The sequence below is a fragment of the Microtus oregoni genome, unplaced genomic scaffold (assembly GCF_018167655.1).
Source record: "Microtus oregoni isolate MIOR12 unplaced genomic scaffold, Mior012 000008F_ref0000371, whole genome shotgun sequence".
Taxonomy (NCBI): domain Eukaryota; kingdom Metazoa; phylum Chordata; class Mammalia; order Rodentia; family Cricetidae; genus Microtus; species Microtus oregoni.
Genome location: NW_024543067.1, coordinates 47741671 through 47765506, shown reverse-complemented (window position 1 = coordinate 47765506; position 23836 = coordinate 47741671). Strand labels below are relative to the sequence as shown.

Genomic DNA, 23836 nt, shown 5'->3' with positions numbered 1-23836 from the left:
AAGGCCTGAGAATAACACAAATTCTTGTAATTTATGTTTTATTTTACAGTACGAACATGGGGCCTTGTACATACTAGGCAAGTGTTCTACTCAGTATTTACTATGAGAACCTGATGAGCTCATGAAACATAAAACCCCTTCCTTCCCCAATGTTTTGATGATCTCCTGGAATTTTTGATAGTATGTGTGTCTGTCTTTGTGTGTATGGGCATGTGCACAGAACAGGTGTCCGAGGAGACCAAAGGTATCAGATCCCCAGAGCTCCAGTAACAAGTGGTTATGAGTCACCCAACATGGAGTTTACCTTTGCAAGAGCCTTCCAACCCTGCCTTGGAGTTTTTTTTCTCTCAGATTTCTCCATACTGAGCCTCCAATCATTCATCTTAGTTATGTTTTCCTATTCCAACTGGCCTTGGTTCCCTTAGAGGGTTCTACTCTTAAGGATGGGATTTTCTTTTCTTTTTTGTTTGTTTGTTTTTTGAGACAGGATTTCTCTGCAGCTTTGGTGTCTGTCCTGGAACTAGCTCTTGTAGACGAGGCTGGCCTCGAGCCCACAGAGATCCGCCTGCCTCTGCCTCCCGAGTACTAGGATTAAGGTCATGCGCCACCACTGCCCGGCTAGTTCAAAGTTCCTGAATGGCAGATTAGGAATCAGAAACTAAAGGGTAATATTTTGAAGAAGGGAATGTTAAGACAGGGTTTCACTCTGTAGCTTAGACTAACCTAGAACTCACTATGCAGACCAGAATGGCTTGTGCCTATGGGTGCAATATTTAAAAGAAACTATTTAACCATATCAGTAGTCCCTGCACACACACACTCACACACACACAAACAAGAAACATAATTATTAAAAAAATATTTATTAATTTTTACACTTGCTGGGTAGCACAAGACTATTAACACTATAACTCACTGAATATACAATTAAATGTTCACATTTAAATAACAGGATAGAATCAATACTTTCAACCAATGGGCCAGCTTCAACATCTCATTAGGTGTTTTTTAGCTCTTGATGTTTTGAGATTTTTTTTTTTGAAAGGACAATTCCAGGTCAGAAAATAACTCAAGAACATCAAAACAGAAAGTCTTTCCAGAAAAACAGGAATCTTACATGATGAACTATCCATTTTTCTGGGCACAAACTAAACAATAAAAATGTTAAAAATCTATATCCGACCCACTTCACACTGTACTGAATGCAGTCTACAGTGTCACAGAATCTGAGGAAAGATCACCATGTAGACACTGGAACACTGACCGTTCAGGCGGTCAGAAGGAGTATACTCTGCCATCCCTTCTGATACCTTGGGATAATTCATAAAATACCTGATCTTAAAGTGGTGATGTCTTCACTGCCACCCACATCTCTGGTTGATGATATAGTTATGGTATTTATTCCATATAAGAACCAAAAAAAGAAAAAAATAGAAGGGAAAAAGACAAAGTCCTTCAACAGTATTTTTCTTCTGTGTATTTTAAAACTTAAAAAATAACTAACACAAAACCAACATTCCTTCAGTGATTGGCTTTTTATTTTAATCACTGGGCTATTCCTGAAAGTGGGGAAGATACCTTGCTGGCTCAAATTAAAGGGAATCCAACAGGCCAAAATTATTTGCTTATTTATTTTGGTTTGTTTTTGTTTTCCAAGACAGAGTTTCTCTGTATAGCTCTGGCTGTCTTTGAACTCTTTGTAGACCAGAGTGGCCTCCAAATCAGAGATGTACCTGCCTTTGTCTCCTGTGCTGGAATTAAAGGTGTGCACCACCATGCCAGCTCTAACAGCCCAATTTAAATTACAGAAACTAGAACTGTGCCTTTGAGATGGCTGAGACTCTGCAATAGTTAGCTATTACACTACAGGACTTTGGGAACCAGAGTCTTACGTTCTTGTGACTTGGATAACATTTTATGTTGAAAATAGTTACCTTTTTGTTCATTTTCAGTTTCCACACATTTTTGAGGTAATTTTCTCAAGTTCTTTTCATGCCCAAATCTTCAGACATAAGTCTATGAATGAGATCTCAAAAGAAAAGTGCAGAATCTACATAATAGTGACTTCAAAACCAAATGTTTACTTTTCAGGAAGGCATCTTTACCACACAGGAGATAGTCTATTTCTTAATTCACAGACCCAGTTTTTCCTCAGAAATGTAAATAAAATAAATTACTTAACTTCATTTGAAATGAACTTAGGTCTTCCTGATCTGGAGTGGTAAATTCACTCTACAATAATTATTTTTAAAATGGATGTCACAAAGAGTTGTTAAAATACAAGCTTTTAAGATGTCTTCTGGGTACAACTGGAATGTGCAGTACAAAAAAGGGCAGTACTTCCCCACTGGATCCACAGCAAACAAGACTCCAAACAGGACACACAGAAGACAACTATCACACAGAAAACTGCTTTCCTCTCCCAACCAGTGTTAATTCTCCTCCACACCCATCCTTTATCTCATTATTACAATGGTCCCCTTATTTTTATTTGCCATAAGTGGGAAGTTGGTCATCTTATAACAAGATCTGGGTGAATTACAATATGCTTAAAGTTTAAAAAGCTTAGGAATAAGAAAGACCACCTTTCTACCCAAATTCAAAGACTCTTCATTTTTAAGACAGTACTGGAAGTACTAAAATACATTCAATGATGTGAACACAAGTGTGATGCAGGGACTAGCACTGTAGCTCAATGTTGGGGAACCTGCCTAACATGCAAGAGGCCCTGGGTTTTGGTTCGCAGCATCACACACAAAGTGTTATACATACACCTGATGAACCCAGTAGGAGTAAGGAAGTCAGCCTTTACTAATGAGCAGTAAATGAATCCTGCCAGGCAGGGCAAGGTTTCAGCTCTTGTCTGTCTGTCTTTCTCTCTCCATATGTATATGTATGTGTATATATATGTAGCTACATATATATCCTCAATTTATATTTTTAGTAATTTTTCATAGAACTAGTATTTCCTTCTTAAACACAGCTATATAAAACCAGAAACCTGGAGGCAGAGCTTTAATGTAGGGGCTTTTTAAATCCTGTTGAGATCATGCAACCTTTTGTCTTCCAAGGAGTCTACACTTGTGGACCATGAGGCCAGATCTGCTAGGGTCAGCATCTGTGAGGAGCACCACCACTGCCCATTAGGTTTTCCCAAATAAGAAAGATTAAAAACAACTGCCATGATGGTGCCTGACTGTAGTCCCAGCTACGTAGGAGGCTAAGGCAGGAGGATCTCACGAGCCCATGAGTTCAAGGTTGTATTGGACAGCACAGTGAGCCCTCATATAGAAGAGAGAGAGAAAGAGATCAGCAATAAGAAAATTTTAGAAGACAGTTTCTCCTTCAGAACACCACCATCAAACCTTTATCTTACCATTTTAAAGTCGTCATACAATAAGCTGCCTTTGTTAAATTACTGAAAACTCAAATGCATGAGATAAAGTGGTTCTGACCTAATCACACCCATGAAGTAAATACTCCTTCTCTTTTGATACCATAACTTAGATTTCAGAAGTCCAATGACCATGGACTTGGTACATCCTGTGTCCACCTTTGGTATGAACATAATATGCCACTTAGTATTTCCACAAAGGGACAGTAAGGCTTGTCAGTGTGTTCAAAAATGAAAACAAAACAAACAACCAGCTCAAGAGCAAGGCCAAGTTTCTCCATCTGGAAGTCAACTTTCCCCTGAAGGAACTGCATTCCATGGCAGAAATCCCAAGGGTGTGAAGAGTCAATTGGGTAAAGATGACCTTGGCAAAAATCACCCCTGGCATATATGTGTCAAAATTGTAGTTTCCAAACTCTTGATGAGTAATAAATCTTTAAAAAGAGGTCTAGGTGTTTGAAGCTTCAGATTTCGAGTGAGAAGACGTGGTATGAGCACTGGACTCCAGGGGCAGGATGAAATCTACGGTTTGGTGATATGTACTTCGCTGCTCCCACTCCCATTGGTGGTGGTTGTGATGATGTACTGTGTGGTCTGCTGTTGGCTGGGGCTTGTGGAGTCCAGGGAGTCACTGTGTGCAGAGGGTTGAACTTGGACTGCACCGGAGAGGGTAGAGGTTTGCTTTTCCTCCAATTCTGGTTGACTTTCTGCTAATACATAATGACCCTAGAGCAAAAGAAAAAGATCCTTTAAAAGAACTGGAGTCTGGAAGAGAGCGAGGGAACTACTGGAAGAGAGGAGCAAGCATCCAAAGCAATGCTTCAAGGTGACCCAAATAGGTACGTCTGAGAGATGTTTCACGCGCGTGCTTTCTGGAGGATGGCTAAGTCACAGTAATTGACTCCAAGCAGCCCCTTTGCTGTGTCATCAGATAACACAATGAGGAACCTTAGAGACTGTGAAGCGTGCTGGTACCTTACTTGGCAAAAAAGTTTTTTTAATGAAAATAAAATAAAATATGCTTTTTAAAAAATTGCTCCTAAGAATTTAGAAACTTAATGCCAATTAAGTGTTAAAATTCATCCAAAATGAATGATAAGGTCTCTGTAAAGGGGCAAACTGATGTCTAAGACAGGTCTTCAACATTAATGGTTCCCAGCTAACAGAATTTCAAAGTCTAATAGCATTTTAAAGTAATACTAATGGGGCTGAGAAAATAGCTCAGTCAGTTAAGTCATTGCCCAAAAGCACAGAGAGCTGAGTTCAAGTCCTAGAACTGGACCCTCCCCAAAGTATCAGGGCACTCATTGTACTCTCAGTATTATGGAGGGAAATAGAAGTAGCTCCCAGGGCCCTAAAATCCATGAGCTCCAAGTCAGTAAGAGACCCTGTTGCATTAAACCAAGTGGATGACTCCTGAGGAATAACTCCTGAGGTTGACCTCTGGCTGCCCCCAACACACACACACACACACACACACACACACACACCACACACACACACACACACACACACACACACTCACACGATATATTAAATGAGCCCTAAGTTTTAGTTTTCCAAGTAAAAACATTTAGACTATACTAGAACAAAGGCTGGAGAGATGGCTCAGCAGTTAAGGGGATATGTCCTCTGTTCACAGAGAGAACACAAGTTCAGTTCCCCACATCTGTAACTCAGCTCCAGAAAATCTGATGCCCTCTTCTGGTCTCCTGGGGTACCTGAATTCACATGCATGTAGCCTACTTGCTCCCACAAACATACGTTATTAAACAATACTTTTAAATATCTTTAAAAATAAAATAATTTGCTACCCTCATCAAGTATGTGCTTTCTATTTGAGAACATAGGAAAGGGGTTAGGAGTGCAGCTCAGTGGTAGCATGCATGATGTCCTGGGTTCAATGTACAGCACGCACACAAAATAAATAAATATTAAAAAAAAAGAAAGCATGGGAAGAATATATCTTAGAATATAGCTCCTTGCACTGAGTAAATTTAAGGGAATACTCACATTGTCTTTACCTTTTTTCTCATTTTTTTCCTTTGATCATGAGAATTTCATACATATAAAATGGGCATTTCATTCATTATATTAATTTTTTAGATGAGATCTTATTTAGCCCAGGCTAGCCTTAAACTCACTACATAACTGAAGATGACCTTGAACTCTTGATCCTTCTATCTCTACCTCCAAAACACTTGAATCATAGGCATGCACCACTACTCTTAGCTTTGTATTAGCATTTTTAAAGAAATATCATTTCAGACAGAAGGGCAAGATGCTATGACAGGGACAAGTGTCCCTGTCCCTCAAGAAAAGGTTTCTCTGGGTAGCCCTGGCTGTCCTGTAACTCACTCTGTAAAAAAGGCTGGCCACGAACTTACAGATATTTGCCTGACTCTGCTTCCTGAGTGTTGGGATCAAAGGCATGCACCACCACTGCCTGGCAAGATCCCTCATGTTTTAAAGGTTTGGTTCCTAGGTGGCAATCTTGGGAGGTAGTGGAATGGTTAGGATGTGAGACCTCATGGGAGGTCCTGGGGTCACTGGGCACAGGCCCTGAGACACCCGGCTCCTTCCTCTCTGAGAGTGAGTCACTGGGCCCAGCACTCTCACCTTGTGCTACCATGGCCCAAAGCAACAGGACCACTGGCTCAATCACAGAGTGCAACCTCCAAAACCACGAACTGATTAAACCTTGGTTATTAATTATCTCAGGTTATAATAACACGAAGCTAAACAAAGGGAAAAAAGAACTCAGAGAGGAAAACCTCAGGCAGTCTTCCCAAGACTACAGCAAATAACCTCTGACCCAGCGAGGGCTCAATTTCTCGGCCTCCCCTGAAGCAGTTTCAGATATGATTTACTTTCCTGTGGCTCTTCCTCTGGAGTAGGGGCGGTTTATTCACCTAGGACCCACTAACCTTTAGTAAATGAACAGTTTATGGTGAGAACATTTAAGATCTGCTCTCAGCAATGTTCAAGTAGCCACCATGAAATACACCAGATCTCCAGAGTTTTTTCCCAAAAAAGTTTTTGTTACTGTTCTGCATGCTACAGACTAAACCCAGGCTTCACACATGTTCAGTATGTGTGCTGCCACTAAACAACACCCCTACTTCTAAGAGAATTTTTCTTTTTTTGTTGGTTTTCCTTTGTTGTTGTTGTTATTGTTGTTGTTGTTTTCAAGACCGGGTCTCACTATATAGACCAAGCTGGCCTCAAACTTACAGAGATCCAACGGCATCTGCTTCCCAAGTAAAGGCTTGTGCCATTACCCACCTACCCCAACCCCTGCCAAGAAGTCTCTGAACTTAAATATATATATTCTGGGGGCTGGAGAAATGGCTAAATGGTCAAGAGCACTGGTACTTTCTGAAAACCTACATTCCCAGCATCCACATGGCAGCTCACAAATGCCTTTATCTCTACCTTCAGAGAATTCCCTGCCCTCTTCTAGTCTCCACAGGCACTGGATACTTAAGTGTACGGAATATACATACATAATGTGTATATTATGTATGCACATAAATGGCAGACACACACATAAAAATAGTCAATCAAATTTTGAGAAAAAAAATCTTTTCCAAATAACTTAGAGATAGGCCAGCATAAACCCAAAAATAAAAACATAGTACATATAATCAACATGGTTAAATATTGCTCAAGTTAAATAAATATGCTAATTGATGGCAATACCTCTTTATGTAGTTAAATGATGTAAAGCAGCTCGACACTAGTCAAACATGGATGCTCATGACTGTCATCATACAAGTTCCAGGCCATCTGGGGCTATATAGCAAGACCCTGTCTCAACACTCCCCACCCCCCACAAAAGCTCTATAAACCAGCAATGTTAGTGGTACATGCCTGTAATCCCACTACACAGAAAGCTGAGGCAGGAGGATTGCAAAATTAAGGTCAACTTGGCTTTCATAGTTAAACCTTGTCTCAAACACACACACACACACACACACACACACACACACACCATATAATTGATTCATTATATTATTTTTTCCCAGCTAAAGTCTTGTAAAATTTATAAAAAGTCCATAAAATTATAATCATATAGATAGATCTAGGAAGTTTGTTGTCATTAGGAATTGAATCAACATTCCCTGTACACTGTCCTCCTGAGCAATGAACTAAGGATAAAAGAATAAAGGACCAGCTTTCCGAACCATCAACTATGAGAAAACAGACTACATCAACCAGTTTAAAGAAATAGGAGGCCTGGGGAGGTAACTCAGTGGTAGGTCACTTACCCAGCATGTCTGCATGTACAGGTAGGTCTGGGTTCTAATCCCAGGACTTCAAAGGGAAGGGAGAGAGGGAGGGAGAGGAAGAGGGAGAGCGACTATGACCAAGCTATAACACAGCCCTGGCAGACTCACCGGAGTCACTGCTTTCACTTGCCCAGAGGTGACAGGAGTTGCCACACCGCTGTCTGTGATCACAAACTGACCTGGGGGCAGCGTCATCATTTGAATTTCAGATGCTGAAAACAGGAAATAAACCAAAGTCAGTGGTCTTCAGATTTTAGTCAAGTGCTGAAAAAAACAAATGCCTCTCTGCTTATCTTATGGGTTGTACCCGGTAAGTCCATGAACTTAAAAGACAGTAAGTGGAGTATATTTTGTGAACACACACAAATGGCTAGGTACTGTAACACACGCTGTAATCAATACTGGGGAGGCAGGGGGATTTCTATGAGTTCAAGGCCAGACTTGCCTACATAGTAACTCCAAGATAGTCAAGGCTACAAAGTAAGACCCTGTTTCGAAAAGAAAAATTTATATATACCAAAAAAAACCCACACACACACATAAGTTACTAAGTGTTATAGTTTAGTCCATCCGATCCTAGGTATATTTAGAACCTGTATAGCCACAGGGGATAGATCCACCAGGCCCAGTCAGAGCAACAAAATAAGACTCCCCACCTGAAAAGCAGGAACCCCAAATGGTGTATGGTTGTGTTCTTGCCACGCCAACATAATCCAATGCTGAAAATCCTAAATGCACTGGGCCTGGTGGCACAGGTCTATAACCTCTGGAAGCTAACACAGGAGTTTACCTTGTTTTTCTTTGCTGCTTTTTTTTTTCAGATAGGGTCTCATATTCCAGGATAGCCTCAAACTTACTATGTTATATAGAATAATCTTGAACTTCTGTCCTGCCTCCCATCTCCTGAGATAATAGGCATGTAATCCCGTGCCCAGTTTATACTATGCTATGGATTACACCCAAAAACTCCTGAATGCTAGGCAAATGCTCTACTAGTTTAGTTATATCCTCAGCCTTGGCTACATAATGTGGTTGAGGCTTGCCTCAGCTATATGGGACCAAGAGACAATTCTAAGTGCCAAGTTGGAGAACTGCCAGCGCTCACACTGTTACTGAGACAGTTCCCAGGTGAAACCTCATGATGGCGGTCTTGCAACATGACGCCCCCATTTTGCTTTGTTTTTTAGATGGGATTTCTCTGAGTATCCCTAACTGTGCTAGAACTCTATCTATAGACCAGGCTGGCCTCAAACTCAGAGACTGGCCTGTCTCTGCCTCTGGAGTACTGGGATTAAAGGTGTGCACCACCACATCTGGCCTGATATAATTTCTTTCTTCCTCTCTCTCTCTATTTAATAAACTTATTTATTGATTTATTTTAACTGAGTTTTTGAGCGAATGGACCTCTTCACCCATGTGTGTGAAGAGACTGATACAGAGGGATAATATATACAGGAAACAACCAATGCCTCCTCACTCAAAAATGGCTTCCAATTAGTCACCAAGGTTTTAAGCCTTAAAAAGAGTTATAAAAGTTTCCTGGCTTAGTATTTTTATCTTTTATACTCAGATTTGAATTCATGACACAAATGTATCCACAGCTACCTGGTGATCACAACCAAATAACCTGCAATATTGAGGCAAATTAGAAATGAAATTTATGCTAGTGCCCTGTTAGTAGTCTCTAAAGAATATTTTCTATAAAATGGATGAGAGATGCTTAGGAGATTGAATGGTGCTAGCTCTGGGCTGTGATGGAAAATGAGCCTGGAACACTGGGTCTTCCTAACACAGGAAAGGGTCCTGTGTGAAAGATATAAGTCCCAGTGTGAAGAAACAAAGATAAGGTAGCCTGGACACCTGTAAGGGCAACAAAAGCAGGTTCAAGCACATCATGTGTTACAAGTGTTACATATGTAAACTTCATGAATACAAAATAACAGACACACAGAGAGAGACTGGCTATTTTGGGTAACACAAGGAAACTGACTTACTACTTTGAAAACCAGTAAATAGCCGGGCAGTGGTGGCACACGCCTTTAATCCCAGCACTCGGGAGGCAGAGGCAGGAGGATCTCTGTGAGTTCTAGGCCAGCCTGGTCTACAAGAGCTAATGCCAGGACAGGCTCCAAAGCTACAGAGAAACCCTGTCTCGAAAAACTAAAAAAAAGAAAAAAGAAAAAAGAAAACCAGTAAATATAAGTGGTCAATCTGGCATTTAATGTATTCTATTGTGCTTTTCCTATACAAATCTGTATCTTTGAGTAATTTTATGATTAAGACAATTTTTTTCTTTTCTTTCTTTCCTTTTTGCTTTACTTTCATTGTTGTTTTAAGTCATGGTTTCACTATGTAATTCTGTCTAACCTCAGTTAACTATGTAGACCAGGCTGGCTTAAAACTCACAGAGGTCCTCTGCCTCTGCGAGGATATGTAGTAATAGTGTCTTTCCATGTGGCCCTGGATGGCCTGGCAATCCTCCTGCTTCTCTGTCCACCAAGTGCTAAGATCACAGACTGAGGTTACAGTGTGTGCTACCACATCCGGCATAATCTCTTTATCTCTTTATAAAATGTTTCTACCTAATTAATGAGTAGGAATAACAGAATCGAATTAGAGAATCACAACTTTGCAAATCCTGAAGAAATAAAGAAGCTAGAGAATAAACACTAGTGGTTCCTGACACCACAGGAAGAGAAGCAGTCCACCCCTATATCAGCTGAGTGTGGGGTTTGAAACGAATCTGACCTTGATTAAGCCTCTACATCTAGATGCTAGTCTAAGGAAATAAAAGGAAGAAAGTACATTAAGCAACAACATGAGGATGCTACCAGCAAAATCCGGAGTGTGGAAACTACAGGACATGTGACCAGTTTTTTCAATACAGACATGCCGGCTGCAAGGGGAGAGTGAGGACATGTGAAAAGAAACTCTAAAGATGCAGTCAGCTGCAATGGATGGCCCTTATTCAGACCCCAATTCAGACCCCAATTCAAACAAGAAATTTAAAAACTTTTTCAGACAATCAAAGAAATAAGGATACTGATTGGGCATTAGAACGATATTTGAAGACTTTAAAGAATTATTTCCATTTACACGGGAGGTGAGGAGAGAGCAGATCCCAGGATGTCCATCTTCCTCTACATGGTATGGAGCAGCATATCTTGATGATAAATGAAGTCTACCACATGAGTACAGGAATGGCCCTCCCCAATAGCTGATATATTAGAGAATATATTTCAGTCCCTAAAAGTAACATGTTTGTGATAAGAGAATGCTGTGGGACAATGATCTTGTTCCCTGTAAAGATTTGTCATCTGTACTGGTTTAATAAAATGCTGATTGGCCAGTAATAGCTAGGCAGGAAGTACAGGCAGGGTGACTAGAACAGGAGAATTCTGGGAAGAGGAAAGGCTCAGTCTGCAGTCATCACCCAGACACAGAGGAAGCAAGATGAGAATGCCTCGCTGATAAAAAGTACCAAGCCACATGGCTAACACAGACAAGAACTATGGGTTAATGTAAGATGTAAGAATTAGTTAATAAGAAAGCCTGAGTTTAATCCCCAGCAACCACATGGTAGCTTACAACCATCTGTACTGAGATCTGGTGCCCTCTTCTGCCATGCAGGTAGAACACTGTATACATAATAAATAAATCTAAAAAGAAAGAAAGAAAGAAAGAAAGAAAGAAAGAAAGAAAGAAGGGAGGGAGGGAGGGAGGGAAGGAAGGAAGGAAGGAAGGAAGGAAGGAAGGAAGGAAAAAGTTACTTCAGCATGGACTTTGGGACTGGTAGAAAGTTTTAATGGCTTAGTGGCTTTGCTGTGTCCCATAGCAATATGATTTTGATGAAGGAGAGGCTCTGGCAGATCTGAATGACTTAGTCCAGCAGACCCATCAGGTTTATAAAGTACAAAAGCAATCAAGAGCGGATGAGAGAGGAACAAAGTGGACAAAGGAGCCTGTTGAGTCACTCAAATGCAAAGGCAGAAAGGTGGCATTCCTAGTGCTAAATTAAATGTTGTGGTAGTGAGCCTGGAAGGCTTTAAAGCCAGAGCAATGGTTCACAGAAGACATAATGACAAAAAAAAAAAAAAAAAAGGTGGAAAAAAATGAAGCTTATTCTAGGGGAAACCTAGAATCTATCTAAGTAAAATATGCTATATAAGTTGTTCTCCTGAAAGAAAAGTATACCGGATGTGGAGATTATCCACTCAGCCTTGACTGGTTCAGCAGCCAGATGTGACCAATGTAGAGTCGGCAGCCACAGTGCTGGCCTGTCAGAACTAGGAAGCCAGTTCAGTGGCAGGCATAACAAGTCAGAGTGGGGTCCTAGTTTCCACTTAGGCCTGAGTCTAAGAACCACCAAGACTTCTGGGGCTGGGGATTCCATACAGTAGCATTATCCCGGGTTTCCACTGAGGCAGGAAATCATTGTGGAAATAAGTCCACTGAGGGCATATGGAGTAGTATTCTCCTGCATGGTGCTACACCAACACTGCTCTTTCCACAAGCGGTACCAGAGATGGAATTTTCCATTCTATATTAGGCCTTTCTAGTGTTTCTTTTTAGTGTCCTCTTAGTCAAGACCAACTAGCACTTGCTTGGAGTGGACAGCAGCAGGCCTTAGAGCTCATGCATGCCCTCTTAAAACATTGGTTCTATTACATAAAGGCAACTTTGAGCATCTCACACATCTAGAAAAGCACCTTAAAGGACAGTGAAAGTAGCAGTGAAGCCGAATGAAGGCACACTGCATGGGTGGGAGGAGGAGTTTCCTCAGAGCTAAGGTTATCAAGCAGAAGTTCTGTATGAGTGCTTTGTAATAAAAACAGAAAAGACAGCCGGGCGGTGGTGGCGCACGCCTTTAATCCCAGCACTCGGGAGGCAGAGGCAGGCGGATCTCTGTGAGTTCGAGGCCAGCCTGGTCTACAAGAGCTAGTTCCAGGACAGGAACCAAAAGCTACGGAGAAACCCTGTCTCGAAAAATAAAAAAAAAAAAAAAAAAAAAAAAAAACCAGAAAAGACAGACACATATACCCAGGACCAGGCACAGTAATTAGCACACAAATAGGAATTCAGTGAGACCCTGGGTTTGACTCCCAATATGAAAGGAAAGTATTGGTAAAAGGGATGAAACTTCACCACCATATATCCCTACCCATCCTTAAGTCACCTCGTCACAGCTCCAGTAACATATCTAACATTTCGGAAAATATGAGACTGGCATTCTGGATCAAAACACTGACCTAAATTTTGCTATGAAATTCATTTAAATACACGTACCACAGAGAACTGAAAATGAGCCAAGTGGTGGTGGCATATGCCTTTAATCCTAGCACTCGGAAGGCAGAGGCAGGCATATCTCTATGAATTCGAGATATGCTCTATAGGACAGGCTCTAAAGCTACACAGAGAAACCCTGTCTCAAAGGAACCAGCATAGGACCAAACTAGACCCACTGAGTGTGGGTGACAGCCATATGGCTGGGGCAGACAGTGGAGCCACTGGCAGTGGCACCAGGATTTATCCCTACTGCTTGGGAGCCCATTCTCTTTGGATGGATACCTTGCTCAGCCTAGATATAGAAGGGAGGGCCTTGGACCTTCCCCAGAGCAATGTGCCTTACCCTCTCTGAGGAATGGATGGGGAAGAGGGAGAGATGGAGGGAATGGGAGGAGAGGAGGGAGTGGGAACTGGGTTGGTAAGAGGGAGAGAAAGAGAGAACTGAAAATGAGCAACTGATATGTCAATCCAAAAACCTATTATAAAGCTGATGAAATTAAGACACATGGCCAGAGATATCCCCACCCATGGACTATCCCGTTCTTCTTACAATAACCACGGAAGGAGTTCCAAGCATTGGGGAGGTATGTGTGTTGTACAGAGGAATTCTGCTGCTGTAGAGCCTGCCCCTGTGTGGAAGAACTGCCTTGGATATGGGAAGGGCTAAGCCCCTGCTGTGCTTGCTGAGTGGTGGGGCTCAATGGCTGCCCAGCTACCTAGGGAGAAAGAGAAAACAAAAGAAGGAAAGGTGAAATCCCAGTAGACTTAAGACTCATATATAATATTTAAATAAGAGCAGAATTAATGAAATGCAATCATAACTCTGAAATACTATCTTGTTTTCAAAGGGTAACCTTCAAAGATATTAAAACAATTCATTACAATAAAATTGCCAGGAAGGCAAATGAGCAGCAGTAAGCAATTGCTTACGTTAGCTAAGCTTAAAGCAGAAAAGGTGAAACAGTTTGCTGGTCACAAAAGTCATGATTTCCATTGAGCTGCCTTGGCCAATCCACCCAGTATAGAGTTAAGGACAGGCACACACCAGCCATCTGCTGGAGAGGCTGTCTCTAGATTCCGTGACGTGTCCACACACCACTATCTACCATTCAAGGCCTTCTGTAGTCCAACTCCTATTTTCTAACTCTTTCCAAATATCACATCCTGCTCCTAAACTGAGTAAGTTTCCTATAAATGTGTTATAATTTCCCATCTTTTTGTATTCAAAATGTTATTTAGGCCAGGCGGAGGTGGCGCATGCCTTTAATCCCAGCACTCGGGAGGAAGAGGCAGGCGGATCTCTGTGAGTTCGAGGCCAGCCTGGTCAACAAAGGGAGTTCCAGGATAGGAACCAAAAAGCTACGGAGAAACCCTGTCTCGAAAAATCAAAAAAAAAAAATGTTATTTAGAACAAAATGCCTTCCCTCAATGTCAGTGCCAAACACATAGCCCTCCTTCAAGACTTAATTAAAAGCAAAAAAAAAAAAAAAAAAAAGTCCTTGGTTTCCAGCTATCCAGAATTGTTCCTCCTCTGAATTTCTATATCTTTCTCTACCTCCATGAGACAGGTCTAATCTTATTCCACAATCCTTGTCCCAACAGAGAAGCAATTGACCTCCTGCTATAGAATGGAAAGGCTGGAGTTTGTTTTGATTTTAGGATCATATACCACAGAGCTCCCCTGGGAAGCCAGTAACTTAACACAATAATGTTTGCATAACAACATAAAAAGTAAGGGCAACAGAAAAACTAATAAAGAACAAATAAAATGACATTATCTCAAAGGCCAAGAATAATGAATTCCCAGATATTAATCTGATGGCCCCAGATGTCACCTCAACCCTCTGCATCATCTATGGAGAAATATACCTGGGATGATGATGGAGCTGCAGCGGTGGGCTCTGTGACCTGGATGTGCTGCACCTGGATGGCATGCTGCGTGTAGGTCTGTGGATCATGCAGCTGGCCAACATCCACTGTGGACTGCTGAGACTGGTGCGGGGAAGTAGCCTGGAGGGAAAAAAGAATACATACTAATCAAGGTTAAAAGAGATCCCCGAGAGAGAAAGCTCACCTGGGAGGCAAAACTGGAAAGAGGTTTTGAGTTTGAGGCCAAGTGGGGCTATGCAGCGAGACCCTATCTTCAAAACAATAAATTAAAGTCTGGGTGTAGTAGTGTATGCCTTTAATACAACACTCAGGAGGCAGAGACAGGTGGATCTCTGTGTTGAAACCAGCCTTGTCTACTGTTGAGCTCAAGGCCAGACAAGGCTACATCCCTATTTCAAAAAAGCAAAACAAAAATGAAAAAACAAAACAAAAAACTTAAAATAAATAAATCACATAAGAAATTGTGGATGGGGCTGGAGAAGTGGCTCAGTGGTTAAGAGCATTGCCTGCTCTTCCAAAGGTCCTGAGTTCAATTCCCGGCAACCACATGGTGGCTCACAACCATCTGGAATGAGGTCTGGTGCCCTCTTCTGGCCTGCAGGCATGCACACAGACAGAATATTGTATACTAAATAAATAAATATTTAAAAAAAAAAGAAATTGTGGATGACAGGATTACAATGATAACTACCAATTTTCAAACATTTAAAACTATATTGGTTTCAAATTTTTTAGACTAAATTATTTGAAAGTAATAATGTTCACTTATGTCTACTTCCTCTGTACTGCATGTCTAAGGGAACAGCAGTTCTGGGAGATATTTTCTTTCAGTCTCCAATAAGAACTCTAGTAGAGGAACACAGTTAACAGCTCTGTTCCAAATGGAGCTGACTATGGCTGAAGAGATGGCTCAATGAGGAAGAATACTTGTTGCTCTTCCAGAGGACCCAGGTTCAGTTCCCAGCACCCACATCTCACAACCATCTGTAACTCTAGTTTCAAAGGATCTAACACCCTCTTCTGACCTCCACAAGTACCAAACAGAATGTTTTATATATTTATATGTATATTACATTTATAAAATAATAATATATCCTAAAGGAGCTGATTGATGAAGACTGAATCAAAATTACTCCCTAAAACCTCTCATTGGAATAATTATTCAATGCCCACATAGTTATTTCTCAAACTAGCTCATTAAGAAATACTCAGTCAAGATACTAAGAGAAAAGATCCTCTAGAGATACCTATTTCTGGAAGCAGTGTCCCTAGAGCTATACTGGCTGACTATGTACAGGAACTGAGACCTTCTGACTACAGTAGAAACCTCTTACTCTAAGTCCAGAGCCATCATGGGGGGAAGAAGGAAGAAAACAGTGGAGATGATATTCTCCTAATGCCTCAAATCCAGCACTTCTAGGCAGCTGCACCTCACATAGAGACAACAATGCTTTTGTTGACTCCTGCTACCACACTGACCCACTGGCAATATGGTGTTCCCAGAGGTAAAGAGAAATAAATGTCACAGTACCGGAGCCACCTGCACCACTTGAAGCTGTATGTGCTGAGGTTGCTGCAGACCAGACGCTGACTGAGACACAGGAATATACTGAATCCTCTGGTAGTCCCCCTGAGGTGTTCGGTAATCCGTCGTTAAGGTCTGGGACAGTTCTGTCATTGCCTGCGTTAGCAGGTCTGTTGTCTAGAAAGAAAAAAAAAATCACAACATATTAGCAACAACACTGTAGCAATTTCAGTGTTCTTAAATCCTACAACAATTCAGTTTGGCACAAGGGTGCAGCGTGGAAATACAAACTGGCCTGAGAGCCTGACTCTGGACCAGTGGACCTGCTCTGGAGCTTCTGACATTATCACTGTGAAGGACAGCATTGAAAGTGTCCTGCTCCTCCTTTGGCAGAGAGATTTGGAAAGCACTGGCAAGAAGACCCAAGCATAAATATCGGGCTGAGGGCAAGTGGCCACACCGGCATCAACTAATAAAAAGCTTGGCATGCATGGCTTTGGTGTTTAAAGAGAGGATGAGCACTGAAGGGAATACCACGCTCTTCCTAGTCACCTACTTACCACCACAGTCTCTCCAGTGGCACTATCTGTGGTTAAGACAGCTGGGGTGGCGCTGATCACAGCTGTCGTCAGCGGTGTGTGGATGGTGTTGGGGAGCTGGGCATACTCTGGATGTTTCTTTCGAATGTGTTGGACCATCTTGGTCTGGAAAATGAAGGAAAAATAAACAATTACTGCAGCTAAAGCAGGAAAAGAATAAACTTAAGGCCAGCGTGGGCTAAACAGCAAGAACTTGTCTCAAAACAAAGCGAAAAGGACAATGATCAGAATTAGCCACTTTCCCATATGCAAATCCTCCAAATGTTCTTAAAGCATTTATTGGTTGCCTATAAAATGTTGTCTGTTTGTTTCGCCAGACACAATGGCTTCTGCACATAAGGTTCATCTCCTTGGGAAGTTGTAGCAGAAAAGATCAGTTGAGCCCAGGAGTTTGAGGCCAACCTGGGAAATACAGAAAGATCCTATCTCCTAAATTCAATAAAAAAAAAAAATCAAAGTAGCATGAACAACACTTGAGAAGCAACCACACTGTCAAAAGCAATACAAGGGTATAGGATGGGGAGAAGAGGTAAAGAAAAAGAGGAAAAATAAAAACTAACATGATTCTATACCATCAAGAAGGATCCAAAAACCTCACACTTGTTCCCAGGCCCCATGAATGGCTGAAGCAATCAGTCACTCTTGGTCGACAGAAATGACCCCCTTTCAAGAACCATCTCAGGTCCTGAATAGTGACTACACAGGCTGAGCCTGTAAACTGTGAAACATGAACATTCAAATATAAGGCCCTGAGCAGGCCAAGGTAAAGGAAAGCAGCTGAGTTCACAGCTGTAATGTGGAGGAGCCCACAACATTCCTACCCCCCTTTTTGTTTTGCTGTGGTCCCTGCTTTTATAGGTCTCCTAAAGCCCACCAATTCAGCAGCAGCCACGCAAGACACCTGGATGAGAAGTATTTAGAACACTACTGGTGTAAAGTTCTGAGTCATCCTGGGTCAGAGCCTGCACCATACCTTGCTGCTATACTGCTTGGAACAGTGTGGGCAGCAGACAGGAGGGGTGGCAATGGTGCCAGTCAGCTGGGTGTGGGTGCTCAGCATAGGGTCGGGCTCTCCAGGGCCAGCAGGACGAAGTTTCCGAATGCTTGGTGGGAGTTCAGCTCCTGGGTGGTTCTTCAGAATATGGGCTTTGCGTTTGCTGGCACTCTTATAAACCTGCAGTGTAAATAGTTGACCATGAAAGCAAGGTATGAGTCCACTTTCTTGCTTAAAGTAAAAAAAAAAAAATATATCATTCTAAGGAAAGGAGAAAAATGTATTGGCATAGCCCCAAATAAAACAATCAAGAAGCTATGGTATATGACAGGACATGCCTGTAATCTCAGCTCCTGAGAGATTGCAACAGGAGACTTCTGGCTGACTGCCATTTTGTACTATTCCATGAGTCTAAGGCCAGTATGAAGTAGAGTGAAATCCTGTCTTAGGATAAGAAGGGCTGCTAGGTATGATGGACCACAAATATAATCCCAGCTCTCAAGAGGCAAGGGCCAGCCTGAGCTATACAGCCAGACCCTGTCCTAAAAAGACCCAGAGTTATGGATGTGGGTATTTTATTTTAGAATAAAGTGAATCTGATATGGATATGCTAGGTAATTTCCTTGAATTTCCTATATAAATCTAAAATAATAACTATAAAAATACCCTTCATCAAAAGTTTAACAGATAAAAAGCACACCCAGCAGCCTTTGTCTTTCTGTGTGGCTGCAACAGTACAAACAGAGAATTCCACCACAAATCTTTTCACGCCCCACTCAACCTCCTAGGAAGCCCAGTCTATCACCTGTCTTATAAACTGACATACTGTTTAACAGCTTGGAAATTTCAAATGAGTTCATATTCTAGGCTCTTGGTTAACTGTTCTCTATTGTAAATGTCACAGACTGATGGAGGAAGGTCATTGGCTAATAAAGGAACTGCCCTGGCCCATTTTATTGGTTAGGACATAGGTAGGTGGAGTAAACAGATCAAAATGCTGGGAGGAAGAGGAAGTGAGGTCAGAGACTCCACAGCTCTGCTCTCCGGAGCAGACGCCTCAGCAGAGACGCCATGCCCTGTTCCCTGGCAGACACAAGCGATGAAACTCTGACCCAGGATGGACTAGGCAAGAATCTCCCCGGTAAGCGCACCTTGGGGTGCTACACACAGATGATTAGGAATGGGCTAAATTAATATGTGAGAATTAGCCTAGAAGAGAATGGGCCAAGCAGTGATTAAAAGAATACAGTTTGTGTGTTGTTATTTCGGAGCATAAGCTAGCCATGTGGGCGGCCGGGTGTGGGGGACGCAGCCCTGCCGCCCTTATTACTTCATATGGCGCCCCACGTGATGGACTAAACCCACTTAAAAAACCTGAGAAGACTTAAAAATAAGGGAGCGAGAGTTTAACACAGATTTTTGCTGTTTGTTGGTGGCGTGCTGTAGAGAGATTTCCTGATTCGGCAACAGTAGCAGAAAAAAAAAAACGCTGTGTCATTTTAAAGCGCGACTTCCTGGGGCTGTGCCGCCATTGCGATCTCTGTCTGGCTCCTGCAGGAGACAGAGCTTTTGAATGGAGCATTTGGAGTAAAGTGCTACGATTTGTTTGATGGCAACTAGACTCGCTGTGTTCTCGGGTCTGCTCTGCTTGCTAGAGGCAAGCAAGCGCCTCATCTAAGAGAGGCTTTCTGACTCAGCTTTAGCTGCAAAGCCTGCAGCTCATTAAGAGGTCCTGCCACGAAACACTTAAACGGTGTTGAGGAAAAGCTGAACACATGCTTTTCGGTTTTCAGCCGCAGCAGGAAAAAAGCTGCTCCGTTTAAAAATGCCAGCTTTCTGGGCCATCCTGCCAGGGCAAACTCTGACTGTTTGAGGCAGGAGGGCCGGCTACCGAGAGAGGACTTGAGTGTTGTCTGTTGTAGCTCACTTGCTGGCAGGGACCTTGAAATGCCATACAGTTGTTGCAGTAAACATGGCCACAGCCAGTACCTCAGCCATGAGGCTGAAAAGCTAAGGAATGGACTGGATCTAGCTGGCAAAGCCACGCCTTTAATCCTACTGACATTGCTTGGTAAATTAAAGACTCATGTGGTCAAAAAAAGAGAGATATACAGTAAAGAGAGATTCAAAGACAAAGAAAATTTTTAAATGGTTTACATTGTGTTAAAAATATATACAGACTAAAAGTTGAACTTCTTAAAGTAAAAAACAAAAAAAGGAAGAGAGTTGTTGTGTGTGGTAGCACACGCCTTTAATCCCAGTGCCTAGAAGGCAGAGACAAACAGATCTCTGTGAGTTCAAGGTGTAGTAGTGTACACCTTTAATCCCGAATGCCTGGGAACTCTCAGGCGGATCTCTGAGAGTTCAAAGACAGCCTGGTCTACAGAGATATTCCAGGTCAAAGATATACGCTCAAAAAGCAAAAAGTTAACCTAGGAATGTCACAGCTTAGATTCTTAAGTGCCTACTGATTTAAAGGCGCAAATCAAAAGTGCCCTTGGATAGTAAAAAATTGCAGATTCACAATAGGACAGATTCAGACCACTAAATGAGTCACACTGTGGATGAATGTACGTAGGCTTGGGAGAGAGAAGAAAAAGAATATAGAGAATAAAGTTAATGGTTTAAAAAAGTAAAAGTAAAGTCTTTAAAGAGACAGAGTACAGATAGTTAAGAGATTAAAAGAAATAAAGAAAAATAAGCCACGTAAAAATGGAAAATTCACAGAGAGTCTGGATTATGTACATTGTGTTTTCTTTAAAATTTTTGACTGTGAAGGAGCTAAGTACAGAGAGACATTTCATTATATGGGCTGCCAAATGGAACCAGAACGGATATCATGAGGGTATGATTTCAGAATTTGGATCTAAGGATATGATACTTTGGAAAAGAGATTCTTCTTTTGTTTTCACAGAGGATCAGACCTTGTGGATTGCATTTATTCCGATTTGGTATGATGGACCACGCCCTCCTGAAGGGTTGGTGTAAACATCTTCAGAAAATTGCTTTGCTCAACTGCCAACTGAGAAGAAACTAGCACACAGGTTATACCATAAAAGACCTAATTAACGACGCCCCCATTCAGCAGGAAGCAGTTTGGAGAGAAATAACTGCGCCCATGTTCCCAAATATGGTTTATAAACGTCCTTTTACATTTAAAGGGGGATATGATATAGATATGAATAATTTGCATTAGTATAGATTTTGCTTTATTGATAGAGATTTAAGGTCAATTTTGTTTTATCTATAAGTGTTTCTGATTTTGATTAAGGTATTGTGATTGTGTAGTTCATTTAAATACGTACTGTATAATTAAGAAATATAGGTTGTTAATGGATAATCATCGATAATAGTAAAGGTTGTAGTCATGTTAGTTAGATTTTCTAGATATATAGAGATATATTTTAGATAGACATTCTTCATGTCTTTCTAAGAATAGGACTTTTCATGACAATGAGACACTCTGCTCCTGGCAGCACCAATCTACTTCAAGAGGAAGATGGGCATCGAAGAGGATGCTTATGGAGTTTGATAGCCATTTGGGCAAGAAACTGTTCTTACCTGGACTATTGCATAAACTGGACACAGAGAACCCACAGAGAAAGGACTACTGAACTTGCCTAAGGTGAGATGATCTTTTGGGGTTCCTGATTCATTTTGAAAGAGTCTGCGAGACATTCTGCAGGACACAACAGATAGTGACTGAACTGACTTTGAATTTTCCTGCTTTATGGAAATGTCTGCTGGATACCATGGGCCTGAAGGCTGAAGATGGATGCCCCAACGGTACAAAAGAACTTTGGGTGACTGTCCAGGCAGCGAGATGTCTTTGTCATTTCTAGAGTTTGAAGTTTCTTAGTTCTTGTTTACTTAGGTAATATTATATCTTTCTGGAGTCTTTGATGGAGTTAAGAATAGTTAGTTATAGTTATAGTTTTCCTTAGTTATGATAAAGATTATTGTAACTTTTACTTGATAACTGTTTTGTTATATGTAATTTTGCTATGTTAAAGTTAAAACCTTTTTTTTTTTTTGTTTAAACCGAAAAAGGGGAAATGATGGAGGAAGGTCATTGGCTAATAAAGGAACTGCCCTGGCCCATTTTATTGGTTAGGACATAGGTAGGTGGAGTAAACAGATCAAAATGCTGGGAGGAAGAGGAAGTGAGGTCAGAGACTCCACAGCTCTGCTCTCCGGAGCAGACGCCTCAGCAGAGACGCCATGCCCTGTTCCCTGGCAGACACAAGCGATGAAACTCTGACCCAGGATGGACTAGGCAAGAATCTCCCCGGTAAGCGCACCTTGGGGTGCTACACACAGATGATTAGGAATGGGCTAAATTAATATGTGAGAATTAGCCTAGAAGAGAATGGGCCAAGCAGTGATTAAAAGAATACAGTTTGTGTGTTGTTATTTCGGAGCATAAGCTAGCCATGTGGGCGGCCGGGTGTGGGGGACGCAGCCCTGCCGCCCTTATTACTTCAACAGACAGAAGTGATAATAAGAAAACAAAGTCAGTAAATATCTTAGGGGAAAAAAAACAGCTTACATTTCGTCATTTTAATTAATTGGGGGGTTTTCAAGACAGGGTTTCTCTGTATAGCTTTGGTGTTTAATTAATTTTTTTGTAAAAAAATTATGTGTACACATGTATATCTGCGTATGTGCATCTATAATTGCAGGTATCTGCAGAGTCCAAAAGAGGGTATCGGGTCCTCTGGAGCTGGAGTTACAGGCAGTTGTGAACCACCTGATGTGGATACTGGGAATTAAACTCAGGTCCTCTGGGATGGGAGAACAGCAAATGCTCTCAATCACTTAACGATCTCTCTAGTCCCTAAAATATTATTTTGTGTGTGTGTGTATGTATCTTCCTGTCTATAATTGCTTCATATTTGTACAGTACACATGGAAGAAAGGAGAGGGCATCAGATCCCTTGGAGTTGCAAAAGACTGAGCTACCCAAGATAGATGAGGGAAACAGAATCCTTGGCAATAGTAGTAAGTGCTTCCTCTTAACCATGGAGCCATCTCTACAGCCCTTGGCTTACAATGAGGCTACCTTTCAGCCTTTCCTGTCTAAATGAAAAACCCCATAGGCATTCCTCCATGAGGTGAGCTTCCACTATGGTAGCCCAACCAGGAGAGTATTATAAACTTTTACCTTATCACAATACTGACAGAAGTAATCGCGGTTGGGTTTTATGATGGGGAGGGTTAACTCGGGCACCTCTTCTATCTTCATGTCTGGATGCCTCTTTGATAAGTGATTTACCTGGAAAAGAGAGAAAAAGGCACACAGAGAGAGTACCATTACAATCAGAAATTAAAAGCCTTTGGTAATGAGTGCTAAAAGTTAAAAATCTGAAGCAAGAGCTGTAGAGACAGGTTAAGAGCACTGGCAGCATTTCCAAAGGTCCTGAGTTCAATTCCCAGCAACCACATGGTGGCTCACAACCATCTGTAATGAGATCTGGTGCCCTCTTCTGGCATGCAGAAATATATGCAGACAGAACACTGTATACATAATAAATAGATCTTACATGAATTTCCTAAAGAATTAATCTGATGTAAATCTGGCTTTTATTATTCAATTATCTTACTGAGACTGCTGAATGGATACAAAGTAAGGTTCTATATTTTAACTACTATGACCCTCTAACCACCTCGATATTCTGAATGAAATCTATGCCCTGGCAATGCTGAAGCAGGCATGGGCAGCCCGTATATAGAGGTTCTGTTGAACTTGTTCACATTGAGTTTCATGGTCTAAGTTGATGGGGACAACTGACCAGGTCTCTTCCTCAAGAGGGCACCAGATCTTATTACAGATGGCTATGAGCCACCTGTGGTTGC

General features: G+C 41.6%; 1 protein-coding gene across 5 annotated transcripts in view; it reads right to left on the bottom strand.

The window, feature by feature from the left end:
• Window positions 1–550: 550 nt before the first annotated feature.
• Window positions 551–23836, bottom strand: part of Prdm10 (PR/SET domain 10) — a 100888-nt gene continuing 77602 nt past the window's right edge. For 3 of the 5 annotated variants that reach the window (XM_041657201.1, XM_041657203.1, XM_041657202.1), the window contains 8 exons: window positions 23145–23255; window positions 17960–18160; window positions 16948–17091; window positions 16394–16564; window positions 14842–14982; window positions 13523–13688; window positions 7795–7898; window positions 855–4120 (listed from right to left, as the gene is read on the bottom strand). In XM_041657201.1, coding sequence (XP_041513135.1) covers window positions 3917–4120; window positions 7795–7898; window positions 13523–13688; window positions 14842–14982; window positions 16394–16564; window positions 16948–17091; window positions 17960–18160; window positions 23145–23255 — 1242 coding nt within the window. In that variant the 3' untranslated portion in view covers window positions 855–3916. Of the gene's footprint in view, window positions 4121–7794; window positions 7899–13522; window positions 13689–14841; window positions 14983–16393; window positions 16565–16947; window positions 17092–17959; window positions 18161–23144; window positions 23256–23836 lie in introns of all 5 variants that reach the window. The other 2 variants (XM_041657200.1, XR_005974738.1) reach the window with 2 other exon arrangements.